Source organism: Ips typographus, linkage group LG1 (genome assembly GCF_016097725.1).
Source record: "Ips typographus isolate SLU linkage group LG1, UJ_Ityp_2.0, whole genome shotgun sequence".
Classification (NCBI taxonomy): Eukaryota; Metazoa; Arthropoda; class Insecta; order Coleoptera; family Curculionidae; genus Ips; species Ips typographus.
Window position 1 is genome coordinate 9096345 of NC_138422.1, and position 19089 is coordinate 9115433.

General features: G+C 34.6%; 4 protein-coding genes across 5 annotated transcripts; 1 reads left to right on the top strand and 3 right to left on the bottom strand.

The window, feature by feature from the left end:
* Positions 1–237: 237 nt before the first annotated feature.
* Positions 238–8503, bottom strand: LOC145733538 (sperm flagellar protein 2-like). 2 transcript variants are annotated; one of them, XM_081986420.1, is made up of 8 exons: positions 6838–8503; positions 6528–6787; positions 4818–5736; positions 4563–4759; positions 4244–4494; positions 3911–4182; positions 3620–3826; positions 238–1927 (listed from the first exon to the last, which is right to left on the bottom strand). In XM_081986420.1, the coding sequence occupies exons 1-8, from the start codon at positions 8399–8401 to the stop codon at positions 246–248; spliced, it is 5352 nt and encodes a 1783-aa protein (XP_081842546.1). In that variant the 5' UTR covers positions 8402–8503; the 3' UTR covers positions 238–245. The 2 variants fall into 2 exon arrangements, with proteins under 2 accessions (XP_081842546.1, XP_081842537.1); XM_081986411.1 differs by having other exon boundaries at positions 4818–5739; positions 6838–8502.
* An 855-nt stretch (positions 8504–9358) lies between these two features.
* Positions 9359–10480, bottom strand: LOC145733899 (uncharacterized). The gene is made up of 3 exons (XM_081986933.1): positions 10241–10480; positions 9796–10031; positions 9359–9737 (listed from the first exon to the last, which is right to left on the bottom strand). Exons 1-3 carry the CDS (start codon positions 10268–10270, stop codon positions 9503–9505), a joined length of 501 nt encoding a protein of 166 aa, XP_081843059.1. The 5' UTR covers positions 10271–10480; the 3' UTR covers positions 9359–9502.
* A 2450-nt stretch (positions 10481–12930) lies between these two features.
* LOC145726086 (glyceraldehyde-3-phosphate dehydrogenase-like) lies at positions 12931–14343 on the bottom strand. The gene is made up of 6 exons (XM_081975032.1): positions 14183–14343; positions 13982–14132; positions 13804–13922; positions 13571–13753; positions 13284–13516; positions 12931–13227 (listed from the first exon to the last, which is right to left on the bottom strand). The coding sequence occupies exons 1-6, from the start codon at positions 14258–14260 to the stop codon at positions 12951–12953; spliced, it is 1041 nt and encodes a 346-aa protein (XP_081831158.1). The 5' UTR covers positions 14261–14343; the 3' UTR covers positions 12931–12950.
* A 1408-nt stretch (positions 14344–15751) lies between these two features.
* Positions 15752–18363, top strand: LOC145733858 (uncharacterized). Its single transcript, XM_081986896.1, has 4 exons — positions 15752–15891; positions 17306–17613; positions 17902–18126; positions 18185–18363. The coding sequence occupies exons 2-4, from the start codon at positions 17313–17315 to the stop codon at positions 18301–18303; spliced, it is 645 nt and encodes a 214-aa protein (XP_081843022.1). The 5' UTR covers positions 15752–15891; positions 17306–17312; the 3' UTR covers positions 18304–18363.
* Positions 18364–19089: the final 726 nt, after the last annotated feature.

Here is a 19089-nt window from a genome sequence, read left to right on the forward strand (position 1 = left end):
ATGTATCTCTATTATCATCGGGTGCAACCCTTCTTTAGTTTGAGTGGTTGAAGGACCACATTACGTTGCCTGTGTAGGTTTTAAACAGCTGGAGAACGTTCCAGCCAATTTTAAGGATTAAAATAAAATAAAATAACGGTTTTCACTAACTCGGTAAATACTCGTATTTACTAACAGTCAATCTTTCTCAAATACCCTATTAATTAGCCAATAAAATAATTATAATCAAAATGCAACTTTCTTGTCTAGTCATTTTTATTATCAGCTAAAGAAACTGCTTCACCCTTTCCGTTTAAAATCTCATTCACTACGCTAACTGGATCGATAAAGCTAAATTTCTTAGTAAGATCCAGAAGATTGGAAAACCTTTTAGAGTTTAAAAATTCATGACATAGCACTGCTTTATTAAAATCCGGATTGCGGCAACTTTCAAACACTTCAGCTGCTTGATCCCAGTAACTCGAATCTCCCGGCTTTTTGATTTTTAAATGCCACGGCAAAGCCGCACCAATAACGGTTATGACAGGGTCTAAGGTTATGAAGAAAAGCTTGGATCCAAACACGTCACAGTCACTATCAACGTTATCCGGTAATTCATTGTAAACTTTAAGTATTTCAGAAGTTTCAGTGTCTTCTCTGGATTGTAATTCACTACTAGCCTCTTGAGTGCATATCTCTTGTGAATCCTGAGTCAATTCGTCTTCTTTCTCCTTCTCTTCCTCCGGTTGTTTCAAAATATTACTTATGTTTAGAGACTTATCACTCAGAGTGTGTGGTGGGTCCAACTCTTCTATGACTACACTTTGGTCACACATTTCAGTTATTTGGTCAACAAATTTGGAGACTTCGTCGTATATGGTTTGATAGCGTTCTGATCTTTCAGCATCTCGTTGTTTCACATTATTTTCATGTTCGCTGATCCGGCGGAAACATTCTTCGGTAAACATTTGCCCAATTTTTTGGTCCCAGCATACTAATTTTCCTATGGAAAGTTCCAAAGCTTTGGCAAAACCCTCAATAGGAGTGGCACCTTTACAGAAATCTAGCAACAAAGCGGTGTAATTTAACCCGTAACCTTTAATATGATAAAGTCTGTACAAGAGCTTTTTGATCGCTTGAATTTTGTTGGTTTCTGTTGTTTGAAAAGAGTATTCAAACCATAGTTTTGTGGAGTAAAACTGATAGTCCTGGACTAATTCAGTAGCATCAGGATCACAGGCACGTAAAGCAGTTCTGGTTAGAAGTAATTCTTTTTCAGTTGGGTAAGACACTCTCAAATTGCAAATAATAAAGTCTTTCCAGTATACATATTCCAAATCATCAAACAATGAGTCAATGACTTTGTTAATGTCTTTATAATTTAGTTGTCTCCAGAGTACTGGTGATAACCAATCTGATCCATCACCAGGTGTCACACAAGCAATGTCTTGTAAAACATAAGTGAACGTTGCTCGGGGCATATAGCCACTAGGACTCAAGTCCATCAAAATACTGGCAAGTTTAGACAACTGAGTTACAGTAAATGCTCCTTTCTCTGCAATTTCTTTCGGGAGTTTAGGGATAATTGGCGGATTATCAAACATGTTCACTTCTGGGTTTATTAAGAAATGGTATTCATCAAACAACAACTCCTTTTGAAGGGGAACTTCATTTTCCACAGCTGATTTGAACACATTGCCGGCTACTTCAACATTTTCAAGCTCTTTTCGATATCTCGCATTAAGTTCGTCATACACAGCATGAAAAGCCTGCTGAATCGTGCGTATAAATTCTTCCATGCTTTCTAAGGCGTTACGTTTTAGTAAATCGATTCGCAAGTTAACTCGTTGAGTTTCACCGCTCAGAGCACACTGCCACTCGTTTAAAAGTTTGTTGTAGCTCTCTTCAGGTACTAGAATGTCAACACCAATTGTGGGTGCTTTAGTACCTAAAAATATTTAAGTTTATTTAGTTTAGACAGTTCCATAATGCAGTTATCATTAAATGTTTATTAATAATAGCTTACTAAAGACTCAAAAAATGTTGGGACACAGTCTGCGGCTCTGAAACTATTTATTTTAGCTCTGGAGGAAGTCTTCAAAAAATTGGCAAGATAAAGAAACTGAAATAGATGAGACATTCCTGAACCACTTGAGATTTGCAGACGACATTATAATAGTCAGCACTGACAAAAACGAACTAGAAACAATGCTGCATCCAACAGGCATCAGCTGATGTGGAACTGCAAATGAATATGAACATGAGATATCGCAAAGAATAGGACTGACATGGGTAGCTTTCGTCCGGCTGAACTACATTTGTAGTAACCCTATAATACTAATTTGCCTCAAATGGAAAGCAGATAAAACGTGCATACTGCCGGTTGAGGCTTATGGCTTAGAAACTGTCACGCTTACAGAAAAAACTGCAGAAGGACGGGGGTAAGGGTTACACAAAGATTGATGGAAAGAATAATACTCGGTGTGAGCTTAAGACAGAGAATCCGCAACGAAATCATCAGAGAAAGAACAGGCCTAACAGATATTATCAAAAAAACATGACACTCAAATGACAAAAGGTGTAGGACACGGCCGCATACGTTTGCAAGCTCCATAGAGCGAGCAGAGCTTTTTTGACGTCACAATTTGACCAACTGTCAAATTACGTTTGCGTTTCAGCAGGTGAACGCCTCTTCACGAATAGTCCTGCGCTACTTGGAACCATCCTGAGCATCTTTTGACATAGTCCAACCATCTTTTCTGCGGTCTTCCCAGAGTCCTTTTTGTTTCTTAGGTCTACATACTCCAATGTACCAGTCTTATTGTCCACCTGTCTGTATTCTGCCTTGCAACGTGGGCAGCATTCGTTTTCACGCTCCATGGAGCGAGTTGGACGATATCAAAAGATGCGCAGGAAGATAATATGATTCCAAGTAGCGCAGAACAGTTTGTGAAGAGGCCTTCACCTGCTGAAACGTGCATGCAAATTCACCATTACGTAATAGTTAGGAATTTAGTAGACTAAAGTGAACAAACAACCACTTGGTTGAACCTAAGACAATGGGGATGCTTTATTAAACACACGCTACGTGGAAGAGAAAACACCAAAAAGCGGAAGCAGCAAAAATTAACAAACAACAGAGGACAGACAGACAGAAGAAGGTGTATTGAATTGGATGAAAACAAGAACACAAAACCTTCATCACAACAACTTGTTGGCAAGTCTTGTTATCATTGAATATAAGAAAAAGTGTTTAAGCGAAAAAGTGACAAGTTTAACCTCGAACATCAGAATCAGCGATTAGAACTGGAAGAAGTCTTAAACTGCAACATTTAACACAGAAGCTGACCATAATCAAAGTAAAAGCAGCAGAAACGACCGATAGAGCCAAAACTCAAAGAGGCCAACTGACAATAAACAAAACCAAAGTATACCATACTTAGTGCAAATATAGAAGTCAGTGAGAAAACTCGGAAAAACAGTAGGAAAACGACGCCAAGACAAAAAAAAATCGAGAAGGTACCCTCTAGGTGGATTACTGTATGCAAAAGCACTAACATTCCAAAAAGATGTAGTTTTAAGTGGTAGAAGCAAATTAGTTACGACATACGAATAATATAGACCATTACATATTACTAACTTTTTGAAGTCTTTGACTTAGGACTGGCCGGTTTACTTTTGCCCTTTTGGTTCGAGTTCTTTTTCTCCATTAAAGTAGTTGTTACAATGTTTAGCTTCTTAATAATGCTCTGAGTCTTCTGGATCACTGATGATAGAAGTTCATCAAAGTATGACACATCCACGGTACTTGATTTATCTTTTAACATCTGGTTAATAATTTCAGTTCCTAAAAATAAAATTGAGTTCAATTTTTCAATGTGCGTTGAATAACTAAAAAAAATCAATATATGTATGTAATCATCTGTCTTACGTATTGTATGATATTTTGGCAACGCTTCTTCTTTACACTGATCATCATCACTAGGCATTCCAGTTGTAATTCCAAGATAATAGTCATTCATAAACCTTATGCTTTCTATAAACCTGTCCAATTCAATCTGGATCATATTAATGTAACTGTTAAGAAGCTCTTTAAGCTGTCCAGGTGTCCAGTTGGCGTCGATAATATTACATCTGAACTCTTCTGATTCCATCATTTTAATATCGCACATTTCAGTCAATTTCTCTTTGAAATCTTCAATCCTTTAAAATTCCTATACTATAGTTTCAGGTTTCAGTAAACTGATAAACAAAAAGTACAAACCGACAGTGCATTTCTGCCTTGAATTCGTCATCTTTCCTAATATCCATTTCAAAACCGTTGAACGCTTTTTGGAACTTGGACAAATAAAATCCTTTGTAATCAAGCCGATTAATAATTTTCGTCATTGTTTCTTTAACATATTGGGCAAATGGCATTATAGTGTCTAAATTAAGTCGTTTAAGGAAGAACGACTGCTTTAAATCGTTGATGTATATTTCTTCAACTGCTTCCCATAAAGTTGCTAAAGCAATCTAGTAGGTAATATGGTTGACAGACTTTTCAATTCTACCAAGCAATGAATCAATATGGTATAACTAACCAAAAGTTCTTCTGGACACTCTTCCGTACTGTATTCCCACCCTGTTTCACCCGGTCTAGGTGATAATTCAGTAACAGAAGTGCTCAAATCAACTTCCTCCACTTCTTCTTCATCTTCCGATGGCACTTGGACACCCTTGTTTTCAAAAACTATCACAACTTTCGCCTTTTTTCCTTTCTTTCCTTTTGCATCGGGATCTTAAAGTAATATCTTTCCAGCTTACCAAAAGCTAAACTAATGCTAGAAGGTATTTACCGTCTTTAGTAATAGTTTTTGCCACTTCATCAGTGTCCGAAAATATCATCCGTTTCTTCGGTTTCTTTAGCTGCTCGCCCTTCTTGACAGATTTAGAGGCTCTTGGTTGTTGATGATCTCGTTCAGCTACTTCGCCAAATAATTCCACAGAAGATTTAAGCGGTAAACTATAGTCTCCTATTATAAGTTTCCCCAGATATTTTATAGTCGGGTAGTCAAATTCCTTGTAGTACATTGAATAATTAGCACCAGCGTTGGAATAAAACCGGTCCAGAGGATCAGGTTCTTCGCCCAGCTCTTCAAACCCAGGAGGCAACATCCCCTCACCAGTTTTATCATCATGAGGCAGTTTTTTAATTCGAATAAAAGCTGTGAGAATAGTGTCGTAATCTTTAGGTGGTTCTGAGCCTACAGGATCTGGAAGCAACCTGGACAAAACTTTTTCCTCAGCCCCAAATAAACTGTTACTATCTTCTTTATCGTCTGCTGGTTCTTGTTCAGTGATATCACTCAAGCTTTTCTCCACATTTAATTTTATGTTTGATCCCAGTAGATGTTTTCCCGTTAAAGCTTGTTCCAAAATAACAGCTTGATCAAAGGTCGTGGGGTAGTTGACCAAAACCCAACCTTTTAAGTTCGGTAGTGACTGTAAATAGGCAATGAAAATGTCAATCAAAAGGAAATCGCCTAAGGGTTGACCATCGTCTAATAGTTCTTGAGCGGTCTTTCCCAAGATGGCAGCAGGGGAATATTGAATGTCTTCGTCAGGAAATTTTATTGGAGTTTGGACCAGTTCGTGTTGCATTTGTTTGGTTATGTCGTTAACGCTTTCACTATTTTCAAGGGCAGGTTTTTTGCCTTTTTTGGGTTTTTCTCCTTTCTTTTTTTTGGGCGGTTTATCTTCTTTGGTTGGTTTAGCCTGCTGCAAGCAACATTGTACCAAGTAATCATAAAATGATGTAAAGCTAATAGACGAAGCAAGTGCACACCAGGTAATTTTAATAAATTGATCAGCAATATACATTTTCTCATAAAATAACCTTTAAAAACTGGCACCGTATTAAAAAGTCCAGCTTTGAAAGGGCTTTTGCGTATATCTATAATCGACCATTAAAAATGTTGATTTTGGACTTGTCTTGGGTAAAAAAAATGCGATATAATTTATCTAGGCAACCATTTGCCGACAGTCAAGGTTCACATAAAAAATGTGCCAAGACAAAGTTTTTTATATTTTTTTATGTCAAAGACTGTTGCAATGGGTGGGTGAGCCAAGATGGAAGTTTTTTTGACATTTTTGTGCATTGTTTCTGCATCGTTTCAGTTAATTGGAAATAACTCGCTTATTTGAAACATTCTGCATTCATACCATTAATTCCTTTTTTGTAAATATCTCAAAAACTGTCCAATTTACAAACGTTATTTTTACCATAAACGTGTCTCGACAGAACGCAACTTTTGTCCTATAAAATGCACCGTTTGACTATAAAAAAATAAAATCTGATTTTTTTCAAAGGGGAAATTTTAACAATTTTGGAAAAAAAAACCAAAACAGGGTCACACATCACCGGATTCGGAATAAAAAGAGCTTTCAGAATTCCAGGTCCATGTCTAAACCACCAATCTTTAGATGTTTGCTATGACAGACCAGAAATCATGCTGGTACACTACCTTTTCTCTATAAAGGAAAAAAAATGAATACTTATTAGGTACCTTATTATTTGATGTGGTATCCTCATCATCATATTCCCGTTTGCTTTCTTCCTTAAAAACATTTATACAAAACTCAACCGCTTGGTTCAGTTCAATTACATGAATTTCCCTTTCACACAGCAATTCTCTTAAAGTTGGTAGTAAGACAATATCGTTGAACCCATTTAAACATACACGAACAGTTGCTTCTGGAAAATTAGGAACCTCCCTGGAAGACACTATGGGATATTTGGTTCTTAACGCACGATGAACAATATATCCTAGAAATTCAGGTTTTGATGAAACAGACGATATTATCAACTAAGCTTACCTAAAACATTCAATCCATAACAAATTTGCTCATAAATATCCTGACTAATATCAACGTTCTTCAGTTCCCAAGGACATTCGTAACACATATACCCATTGAACTCTTCATCATCCATCGCATTTTGTCTTGATAATTCTCTTGTTATTATTTCTTCCGGAACCACGTCGTCGCACTCCTTAAGAATATTGACAACCGGTTTGCAAACTTCATAAATAGGCTGAGAAGTTAGGAATAAACTTTTCAAATCCCTTATTTCTCTAGGGTTAGGGTCCCTGCCGTATTGTCTCTTAAATTCCGCTATTCTCATTGACATATCTACCATATCTTTAACTGCATTGGAACAAATATCCCTGTGTCGTTTTTCTTGAAGGCGCAATTTTTCCGCCCATATTTTCTTATGCAGTTGGATAATTCTTTCATGTTCAAAGTAGTAGCTTAGTTTCTTCTCATTCAGATCTTTATCCTTCAAAAATAAGGCGTCCATTAAATGTTTCTCTCTCAGTTTATTGAGAATTTCCTCCTGTTTAAACCGACTATCGAGCATATACTCTTTAAACATGGCCACTTGAGCCACTTTGCTAACTAACTCTTTTTCAAATAAAGATTGTTTCATGAATACTTTAATTAACCTTTCGTCCGCCAGTTGTTTTTTACTCTCATCAATTTTCTTGTCCACTTTGTTAATAATTTCTTGATGGAGCTGGTTCATGAAAATTTTGTGTTCTTCGTGTGTTTTGCTTTTGTTGCGTAACTGTTTGATAAGTTTTTTAGCCTCTTTTGGATCTTCTTTGAATTGAGGTAGTTTTCGTGCATCCTCTTGCTCTTTAACTAAATCTTCATAAGTTCTGTTATCAATTGAATCAATGTCTTCATTTTGATCTTGTGGGGTAGTGGGCAAAGTATATTCAGAAAGTTTAGCTGTGATACCTCGAGCAAAATCGAATCTACTTTCCTTTTCTTTTAGTGGAGTGTCAGTGTTGTAGTCCTTGCAGCGGTTTTGAACGTTGTGGATATACTCATCCCTGGCTTCTTTACATCGTCTTTGTAGATTTTCCATGCGATCTTTATACCAGTGATACACATCCCCGCTTTCCAAAAATGGCTCACACAAATTATCTCTATGCAGATCGAACCTATTAGGATCTCCAGTTTCATCCACTTTGGTAACATAGAATCGGCTTATTCGTTTACCAAGCTGTGTATCTAGTTCATTATCAGTCAAAAAATCTAACTTCGTTTTGTCCTTCAGTTCCAAGAAAACCTGATAGAACAAGTTCAAAGAAGATGATCCAATTCCGTGAACGATTTCATACATATCCTCCGTGTTTAGAGTTAAATTGATAGACTGCAACCAATTGGTTATAAGACTGAAATTACGATAGCAGTCTGGAGTTTGATCTGAATCTTTTATAAGGTTTAGTTCGTCCACTGTAATTACCTCGTAACTTTGTAAAATTTGGGCTAACAAGAAACCGTTTGAGGTTTTTACTGCAAACTTGTCGGGAGACATGTCGATCACCACTCCTAAACGATGCAAAATCCATTTTGCAATCACTTCACTCATGTTTGTTTGGCTATACAAATTTGAAGTTACAAGTTGTTGACAGTGACAAGTTCTAAAAACACCTTTTGAATGCAATAATGAACTCAAAGTAAAATCTGAATTCTGACTAAGTACACACATTATGATAAGAATGTATAATTATCTCAAATCATAATTATAAAGTAGTAAATAAGCCACGCCATTTTGCAATTATTAAATAAAAATATTATAAGTTACCTAGAGACTAAATTTGATGGCTTTTTTCTGTTCCTATAGAGCACTAACAATTTTATACTCTCTATGGCGAGTTTTAAGTTCTAATTTTAGTTTATACTGCTAAAAAACGATTTAAACCAGTTTGACCGAGAGTTTGACACTAAGAAAAATTGTTGATAATATTTTTCTCACTTGCAAGCCTTTGTAGTTTTTCAATGGTTGTAGATTTGCAATTAAAATTCTATAAAGAAATAAAATAACTGTAAAAACAAACAACAAAAAAACAACAGTAAAATTCTGATTAACAAGAAAAAAACAGTAAAATTCTGATTAACAAATCAATCCTCTAGCTTTTCAAACCAGAAACAGACTAACACCTACATTGTCATTGTTTTCTCTTACAAATATTGTTTTAGTTAGGTTTTTACATAAAAAAGTTCACATTTATTTCCATAACATGTACCATTTCCAAGCTATGATGAATAACTTTGAGTTATAGGTTTTAAAGGAGTTCAAGAATCTTCTCCTTTTGAAATTAAAGCAAAAAAATATAATATTGCAAAGAATGTGACAATGTACTGGGTAAGCATGCCTGTAGAGTTCTTCAAACATATCCAGGTCCCTAATAGATAAGAGAACTGTCAACATTCCATTAAATTTCACTTTTTACCAATTAAGAAATTAAGAGTTTTTCCTTAAATTTCTACACCCTGTAGCTGGCAACACCATATCAAACTAAAGGCAATAAAAAAAACACTGATGTGTGTTTATAGTCTAAGTGGTGTTTATTATAAATGAATTCAAATAAGAACTAAAGGTTGCCATCAAAGTTACAATAATGAATTATGTATAATACAGCAAAATTACATCACAATTAAGTACATACTACTTAAGCACCATACATTTTCATTCTCTGACTTTCAATTTTTTAACTGCATCTGAAACCTGCTCAAGCTCATTGTGGCTACCAAAGCTCAGGTTTTTCAAGTCCCTATTCTCGTTTCCTTCTGCAATGACACTTTCTAATGACTTTGCTTTTTTTAGTTGAGCTATTTCAACTATGGATTCTGATATACAATCTTCTACTATTTTTTGTGCTAGATTCGAAGCAGTATCTACATCATTATTTTCTGAGCGAGTTCTAAAACAAAAACCCAAAAGTTTTGAATAGAGTATTAATACTAATTGAATGTACATACCTGTGCCTTTCCTTCTGGGGCATTTGATATGGTTTGTATCTCACATGTGGTGCACTAGGCCTAACTCGAAAACCTATTGAGACACTACTAACATATCTAGTGTTCATAGTGAGCATGTTCAAATAGTTTTGAGTTCTAATTTCAGTTAAATATTCTTTTCTTGAAGTGGTACCAGTGGCTAACATTCCTAATTCATTTAAGGCAGAGTTTAAGGTGGTTAGTTGGTTTGATTCGCTCTGAAACATGTTTCCGTTAGCTGATTTGGTTTTGAAATTTAATAAAAAAAATATAATTAAACAAAGGACAAAACTGTCAATATGCACCATCTGCTTAATTAAATGTTTATTGGCCAATAAATTGATAAAACAGGTAATGACGTCCTAAATATCAGTTTATTGTGTTTTGTAGTGTATGACAGAGTGCATTTAAAAATTAGTTAACAAACCTCAGTACTGTTGGTATCTGCAATCTCCATTAAATAGCACTTTTCTATCACTGTTTGATTACGATTTTACTAACTGAAAAATGGATTCAGATTCCCATAACGCAGCTAAACTATTTTATGTAAAGTTAACATAAATAAACCTCTTTAAATTAATATTGCTACAAATTGTAACTAATTGCCTCATACAACAGAATAAATAAATAGAGGATTTGCTCAATCAAAACAATAAAGGACATTAACCCAGGCGGACAACGTCAACTGTCAGTTTTATCAATTTTGTCCACCTTTTTCTACATTCTTTTCTTCTTTCGTTAGGGCCTTTGGCAATTTCTACTAATGCACCGATTTGACAGCTCCCTGAAAACTGGATTTTAAATTAAAAAATAATCAAATTATCTTTAATGGTAGCGTTAGTGATTCGTTTTTATAACATATTCAAATCAATTATTTCAGTATTTAATTATAATTTGTTACAACTGTATTCATTCATATCTTCTCTGAATGCTGAGGTGGTATGGAAAACTTATGGTAACTTTTGCCTGTTACCCCGACATTTCCAAGTCGATTTTAAATTTTAAGTACAACTTAAACTAAGTTGAGGTTTGGATGTAACAGATCGGGTGCAAAATAACACAGCCTAAACTAAACTTAAATAAGCTGTCCTTAAACTCAACTTAACCAATGCTGTGGAAACGGACCAATGTCCGTAAGGACAGCTTAGAAAAGTTTAGTTTAGTTATTCCTGTTTCCCCGACACTTCCAAGTTAATTTTAAGTACGACTTACGCTAAGTTGAGGTTTGAATATGACAGATCAGATGGAAAATCACACTGTCTAAACTAAACTTATCTAAGTAAGCTGTCCTTAAACTCAACTTAGCCAATGTTCGGGAAACGGACATTATTGACTGTTATTTTCTACCTAATCTGTCACATTCAAACCTATTCAAACCAACTTCAACTTTACGGTGTTAATCTATGACTTTACGGTTAAGTGTCGAGGAAACTCTTATGTCCATTTCCTCAACATTGGCTGGTCGGGAAAACCGGCATTAAGGAAATGTACTTAATTTAAAGGACAACACAATTTGGCACGTCTACAGGTAGTGTAGGAGAAGGTGCTCCTCATGTGCTCCTACATGCTCCTACACTAGATAGTAGAAAGCCTAGAAGATGCTTCTTCTTCTTACATTTTTCCAAGATCTTACGATCTGTTAATTCTAAACACGCCTCTGTAGTATTTTCTGGAATGTTGATTGCCAGCCAGGAAGTGGTCTTCCCGCCGGTCTCTACTGGTTTTCCTTCCAACACAACACAATACGTGGTAGACGATTTTCGTGATTGTACTACTGCTTCTTTCTTTCTCCTCTCCAATGCACTGTTCTACATTACACAATGTTCCCGGATATCCATGTTCCTCGCCCTAAGGTCTCTTCTGATTTTTCCAGTTTTACAATCGTTCTTATAGAGTCTTCATCTCTGTTACTCGCTTTGTTTTATTTGTTTCTTCTCGTGTATCTCTATGCCCTATGTCATAATGGGTCTTACGCGTGTTTGGTATATTTTTACTTTGCTCTCTGTTCGCATGTATTGATTTGCCCATACAATTTTCCTAAGGTAATATGCTCTGATACTGCCGCAGCTTTATTGATTTGGCTTCTTAGGTCCTTGACTGGGTTATGACCACTAGATAGACAGATCTACTCCAAGGTATCTAAGTTGTGCAACTTCTTTTATAATTTTGTCTTCAATTGCAAGTTCACATCGAAGAGGTTCCTTGACGATTGTAATTCACTTAGTTTTGTTAGTAGAAATTGTCATGTTGTTTGGTGTTTTGGTGGAATCTGAAAAGCTGCCTCTGGATGTTATCTGAATGGTCTCTATTCCATCCAGTATTGGAATGCTTTTTGGTTTTGTGATTTTTCTCGTCTAGATGCACTTTATCAAACACCAAAGCGTTTGATTTATGAAAGAGATCTATGATGCACTAGCACATATACACCGGTGTGTTGTATTCTGTTGCTATTTTTTTTATTTGTTTGACAATGAATATAGTGTTGTTGATCTGTTTCTCCTAAAACCCTTGTTTTTCGCGGTTTTCTAAGCTATTTCAAAATAGGGATCGTGATGCTTTGAAGCCAATCCTGCGATATTTGTGCGCAGAATATTGTAAAACAGTAGGCTTAAGTTCCTGTCTGCCATACTTCAGAGGCTCGTTTTGGTGTGTTATATTGTCTGGTCCAGGAGCTTTCTTATTTTTTGGTTTCTTTTGTTTTAGTAATATTTTAGATTCGTCGATGTAGCCTTAAATACTGTTCATGTTCTTCCAAATTTACTATTTCTTCAAATTTATAAAGCTGTCTAAGGTGTTCCTTTCTGATTATATAGCATCAGTAGCGGAAACAAGAAACACAGTTCTTCGTCGTTTCTAATAAGCATCTCAGAACTGTGTTTCTTGTTTCTTGTTTTTTTTAATGCTGCTGTTGAAATGGTCATTTTAAACAGAGTTGCTGAAGACTCAAATTATTATAGTAGTCACCATTTAGTACTGGAATTTGGCTTAAACTGAACTAAAATCCATAAGTTCAAATCAAGTCTCTTGTTAGTTTCTATAAAAACACAATAATGTATGATCTTCTCCCATAGCTTTGGTTGGGTGTCTCCAATATTTGAATAGAACAATCAAACAACACTAAAGCAATTTTTTTTTATTCACTTAGTACACACTTCTCTTGACGATATATATTTAACCAAATCGTAGAGTCGGTGGGCAAAGGCGTACTCGGCATCATACCAAGCAAACATCTTTAGTGTACATTTTGGCAATCCAATTCCAGCTTTAGCATCCACGACGCTTGAATGAGGATCCCCGATCACATCGGAACTTACCAAATCTTCCGTCGAATACTTTATAATACCTTTCATGTAACATTCAGATGCTTCTTTAAATTTAGATCGAACGATATCGTAGGACACTTCTTTTCCTAGCCTATGGTCCACAATAATTAATGGGTTGCAAGTAAGTTTGTAGTAAAAAGTATTTACTGTACTGTTAAGTCTACGGCTCCAACGCAAAGCACTGGGACCTTTAAGGCAATCGACTCCGATCTTCCTTCTAATTCAGGAATAATTCTAGCTATATAGCGTCCGGAAGCTGCTGATTTCATTGGCTTGAGGTTGACAATAGAAGACCTTCCTTCTCGACGGTCAGAACCTCCAATGTCATCTAATATCTGGTCTGTATTGCTTAGAGGGTGGATTGATGTTGCCATTGCCTTCTATAAGTACGAGTGCATTATTCTAAAAATTAGTTATAAAATACTCTACCTTACCTCTACTTTAAAATTTTCGTGCAAAACTCTTAAAAGTGGTGTCAAACAATTCAAACTCGGTGTTCCAGCTGATATGGTTTTCATAGTTGGTTTGTAACAAGTGTGATTGACGCCCATGCAGAATACTGGTATGTCTGCACACCCAGTTACCACCACTCCTTTAATATTCTCTTGTAAATGTTTCTAAAACCACATTACCGCTTTACATGCACAAAGAGTAAGATGGAACATACCGATGCACTTCCACAAGTTATATTCTGTCCTGTTGTGTCCACAATGTATTCCAATGGGCATGTCTTGTTCCACGGAATTTTTGTAATGTCACGCTCATGTACAGCTTCTATTCTCTGACCTATTGACAGCATATAAAAAGTTCACAAAAGAGAAAAACGAGTCAGTAATCAAACAAACCGTCAACCATAATACAGTTGTCCATATCTATAACCTCTTTGCCAAAATTACCATATTGAGTATCTGTTTTTAAAAGTTGACCCATGCAGTCTGGCGGAAGGTTCGGATCATTGATGATTGACACCGTTGGTAGAGCTGCACCAACATTATTCTAAAATGCAAAGGGTAAACCAAAAATTATTTCAAAAATCGACCACATACCTTGCCACACTCATTAAGCGCAATTCTCAATAGAAGTCGCCCGATTCTACCAAAACCATTTATTCCAATTTTGACCATTATCTACTTAAATTAATTGCTTATCCAAAGCGTCAAGATGTCACTACATTGACACCAAACCTGATTTTCTTATGATTGATGCGTCATTTAGCGGAGCGGCTAGTGTTTGCATTATCTAAAACTGTTACAAAGTAATTTCAAATGAATACGCATACGTTATCCTCCTGTTGAATTGAAGGTACACATAACTGACAAAGCATTTAGGTAATTTATATAAAAGATACATTACATAAGAATACATTAAAGCTAAATACACAAAATATGAACAAAAGTAGAAATTTTGCTGAATGAAGGATTTACAAGAACAAAATAAAAGACGCGTCAGCAGTAAATATAGCTTAGAAATTAACATTAATAAAAAACCAAATTCATGGTAATCAGTAAAGAAATTGGTGGAAGATTTGGCTTAACGATCAACAACACACCAATAAACAGAGTAGCACAATTCACCTATCTGGGAACTATGATGAATGATCACTCACAGGAGTTTGGCAAGTTTGGCAATGTTGCCCTGATTTACAATTTGGTCCTTCTAGCCCTCAGTGTTCTCAATGTATACTTTCATCTTTTTTTTGAAAATTGTCAAAAAAAAAAAGTTAACATGGAAATGGCAACGTTGTACTACATCTCGATTCCGATTTGCCATCCAAAATCTCCCTAATAAGGTTCTTGTATATTTTTTTGCATCAATCGACACTAAAAGAGGTCAAAAATACATAGCTTTGACATGCTCTTTTATCGAAATTTTTGTTTAATGCTAATAATAGATATAAAACAATTAGACGTTTCAAATGCCCGCCGAATCAAATAAATTTGCGTGACGTAAATTACCTGTATGAGACAACGTTGCCAAACTTTAATACAGTTTTGAGAATTCTGGATTTTTGGACTGCGAATGCGGTGATGAATAGGCAACGTTTTACTGGTCTTTTACGAGTTTTAGGCTCTTGATACTTGATTTAGCGCGTGAATAAAATTTAAATATTTTTAGGATTTCCTTTTAAGGACTTTATTATAACAAATTAGGTAGTTCGTAGTTTTAATTTCACCGTTTGACTCACTGGAGGGCGCTAAATTCGCAGTTAATTTATTAGAAGTTAAAAGTTTTGGTAAACTTCTACTCGTTTTCTTTCCCCTACCGTCGTTTTAAAATAGTGTTTACTGCTGCTTCGAGACTAAACTCTTGTATTAAGAACCACATGAAATTAATGAAACACTTTCGTTTCAAATGACTGAGCTAAAATACATCCCAAATACACTTTTTCTGCACGTATTTAATCTTTGACGCCAAAAACAGAAACCGTAAATAGCGCAAAAACCATATCAATCTTAATTAAAATAAAATATAAATGTAAACAACTAAACAAGCATGTAAATGTACTGAAGACTATTTAGAAAATTAATCAACAAAAACAAAAATATTCCAAACTGTTTCAGGGTTGGCGCTATTAAATATAAAAGAGAAGAAATTCGTTTTGAGGTTATGTTATAGTTTTGAATTTTGACGTTGATTTTATGCGTTGACGGTTGTAATGTAAATATTTTGAATTTGTGTGGTTTTTAGTTTAATTTAAAAAAAATCTGCTACTAACTATTATAAAAACGTTAGTGACCATTCTGTAGAGTAGACGGTGAGTCTGTTTAATTATAAAAGCAATTTTCCATGTAATGATTTAAGGTTATTTTAATATACCCAAAATGTTTCCAATTTGAATACTGCCTTCTCTACAACCTAAAGGGGTTCATTATTCAGTAGCTAAGCTTGTAAGAAGAAAACAAAACAATTTGTAAGATTTCAACATCAATACAGTTATGAAACTTTATACTTTACTGGTCAGGCCACATCTTAAATAGGTATGCCTCTAATATTTGGTCACCAACAGATTTTTCTAATAGTAATGAAATTGAGAAGGTTCAAAAAAAGGTTCTTGCGCTATTTATACGTAAAAGAAAACAATGTGTGTCCTTTTAAAGTGTCATACAATTCCATGCTTGTCAGTTTTGATTTGACTGCTCTTGGTGCTAGGAAGAAAACTCAGGCTGTTCTCTTCATCTACCACATTATAAATAACACTAAATATTCTGGCTGTGATCTGATTAATTATATAACCTTTAAAGTTCCTCAAGTTAATTTAAGAATTTGATCCCTAGCCTTTTCTATGTTGATAATAGGTCTGTGGCTTCACCCCTTAGCAATATGACTTCACTGTGCAATGAGCTGATCTCTACTAATGTGATACCAGATATTCTATTTGTTAGCTTAAGTGATTTGAAAGATATTTGGTTACTTTATGAGCCACTGCATTAGCTCAACTATTCCTTTACTTGTGAGTACCCTCTAGGGTGTTTGTAAAGTGTACCTAAATAAGTAAATAAATATTATGTTTTATTAGGCATAGAAAGTTATCTTCAGTATTTTGGCTTTTGTTTGAGAGTGTCACAATCATGTCCAAAGCAAGTATTCTGTAGTTGTATTAATATTCTTACCTTCTATAATCCCTATGTACCTATATTAGTAGTGATCTACTTAATTTAAGGAGATTGCTGAAGTCAAGCAATCTGTGAGTATGGTGTGTTAATTTTAAATGGTCTAATTTCTTTGGGAGAGTTTTTTTTTAATAATCGAACAGGTACTGGCCTGATATTTGGCACAAACTTAGCACAGTGATTGTCAAATCGTGGTCAAGCAACACACAACCCATTGGGATAATAGTAGTGCTTCAGACAAATTTGACCCTTAGGAAAATTGTCAATTGCAATTTGCAATGAACTTTACATTGTCATTTAAAAGTAGATTGGTTAGTAGTTAGGAGTTTAAAATACTAATTTAATTCCCAGTAATGCACACTAATTCCTACATTTTATACACCATAATGCACCAGCAGTTTATCCCTTGAATTATGACTGGTAATGCATAGCCTAAATAATATTTTCCTAAAATAGACCTGTCTATTATATGTATAATACAAATTCCATTTGGAATCAAACTTTTTTAAGTATTATTAATTTATTAACAAATTTTTATTAATTTTTTTCAACATTTAGATACAACATGACCTGTGTTGGCATACCTGATTTGGTGCAGCTTAAAAATATGCAAAAAGTACATGATTCGCATAGAAGAAAAGTTGATGAATTATTAAACCAGAAAATGTCAAGCAAAGCGCCTTTTCACTACAATCCATTAATTAAGATTGACAAGGATGAAATTGAACAGGTGTCTTTATTAGTGAAAAACGTTAAGATTAATCAAATCTCTTTGAACGAGCAACACCAGACGTTGAAACAAACTGTTGAAAAGCTTGTAGGCCAAATAGAGGAATCTCAGAAGTATTTAGATGAAGCAACAAAAGGTAAGTCAAGTTATTACCATGAATATTTGTGCACAAATGGCTCTGCAATGTTTGGTAACATTTGGGATTTGCTTTTTATGCAAAAAAATTTATAAAAAGACAACAAACAACCATGAAGCAAAATCTGTATTCCACTATTTTTCATCTCATTCATAGAAAATTGCTTGGCGTCTAATAAATATAAAGAAAATTGTCTTTATTTCTTGAAAATTGTCATTTCGTAAAAAATAGGGTGTATGATCTATAAATTAATAATGATTTTTTCATATTTATAAATTTACTTTACAGAATATGTAAAGAAAAAAGCTGAACAGAAAGAGTTGAGGAACTTGTGCATAATTTTCGAAAAGGTGATTAAAAAGTATTCAACCAAATTCAACTTGCTGATTGCTGTTGAAAGGCATCTTGATGACGACACCTTTATAGCTTCAGTAAAATTGCGGGATGAAAACAGTTCTGCAACAGATAATATAATGAATTTAATTGTTAATAGAAAAACACGTAGTGTTATAGGTAAAGTTTGTGATGCCTACATAATTCTGATTTTTACTAATTTAGTTTCTGGTTGTAGATTTTGATTTACCTTTAACCAAAGAAGAAGAGTTGCGGAGTTTAAAAGAGGAAGTGATGTGTGGCGAGGTGGTAAATGTGAAATTATTACTAAAAAGGTTTATTAAATATGTGTCTTAAAGACAGGTTGATATACTTACTATAATTGACTATGCCTTAAGCAAATTTTTTTAAGATCTTTATTTGTTCACTTTATTAACTGCCCAGTACCTTTCAATTTCTTGTTTTTAGTTTTTTTTTTTAATTCAATGGAAACCCCTGTTTTATTGCGTTTTTGGATTGATTTTAAAAAATATTTGTTACAGTAAATAAATATAAATATTGCATTTAATGTGCACCGTAGAAATGGCAAACAAAAACCGAAATTTTCCACATTTAGAAAATGCACATGCGATTGCACATTCTTATTTTTGTTTTCCAAGCTCCAAATCAATTTCCAATGATTTCTAGATGAATATAGTTTAGAAACAGGCCATATATGTAAAACAGTTAAAATAATCTAATGCTAATATACCTATTTTTATCTATGCAATATAATAACTGTGATCTGATGTAAGTCTACATATGCAGCATTTGCATAATTTACAGCACGGTTCCTAGTTTCTGATTGGTCAAAAAAAGCAGCTAACTACTCACTGCGCTGAGATTTAGGCAAATGCTGCACATGTAGACCTAGCATTAGTGAGTTATTAAGGGCTATATTTGCTTTATAAAATTTATAATTACAGACTCAAACCCAATGAGGTTTTTAATATGTTTGAAGCAAAATTTTGCTTTAAAAACACATATTTGCATGCAAGTAAAAATGCATGGTTTTGGAAGACTACTGATCTACTGATGCTTGTAAATGGTAAAATGTCAAAGTAGTCAAGCTAAGTTTACATGTGCAGCATTTGCGTTAATCTC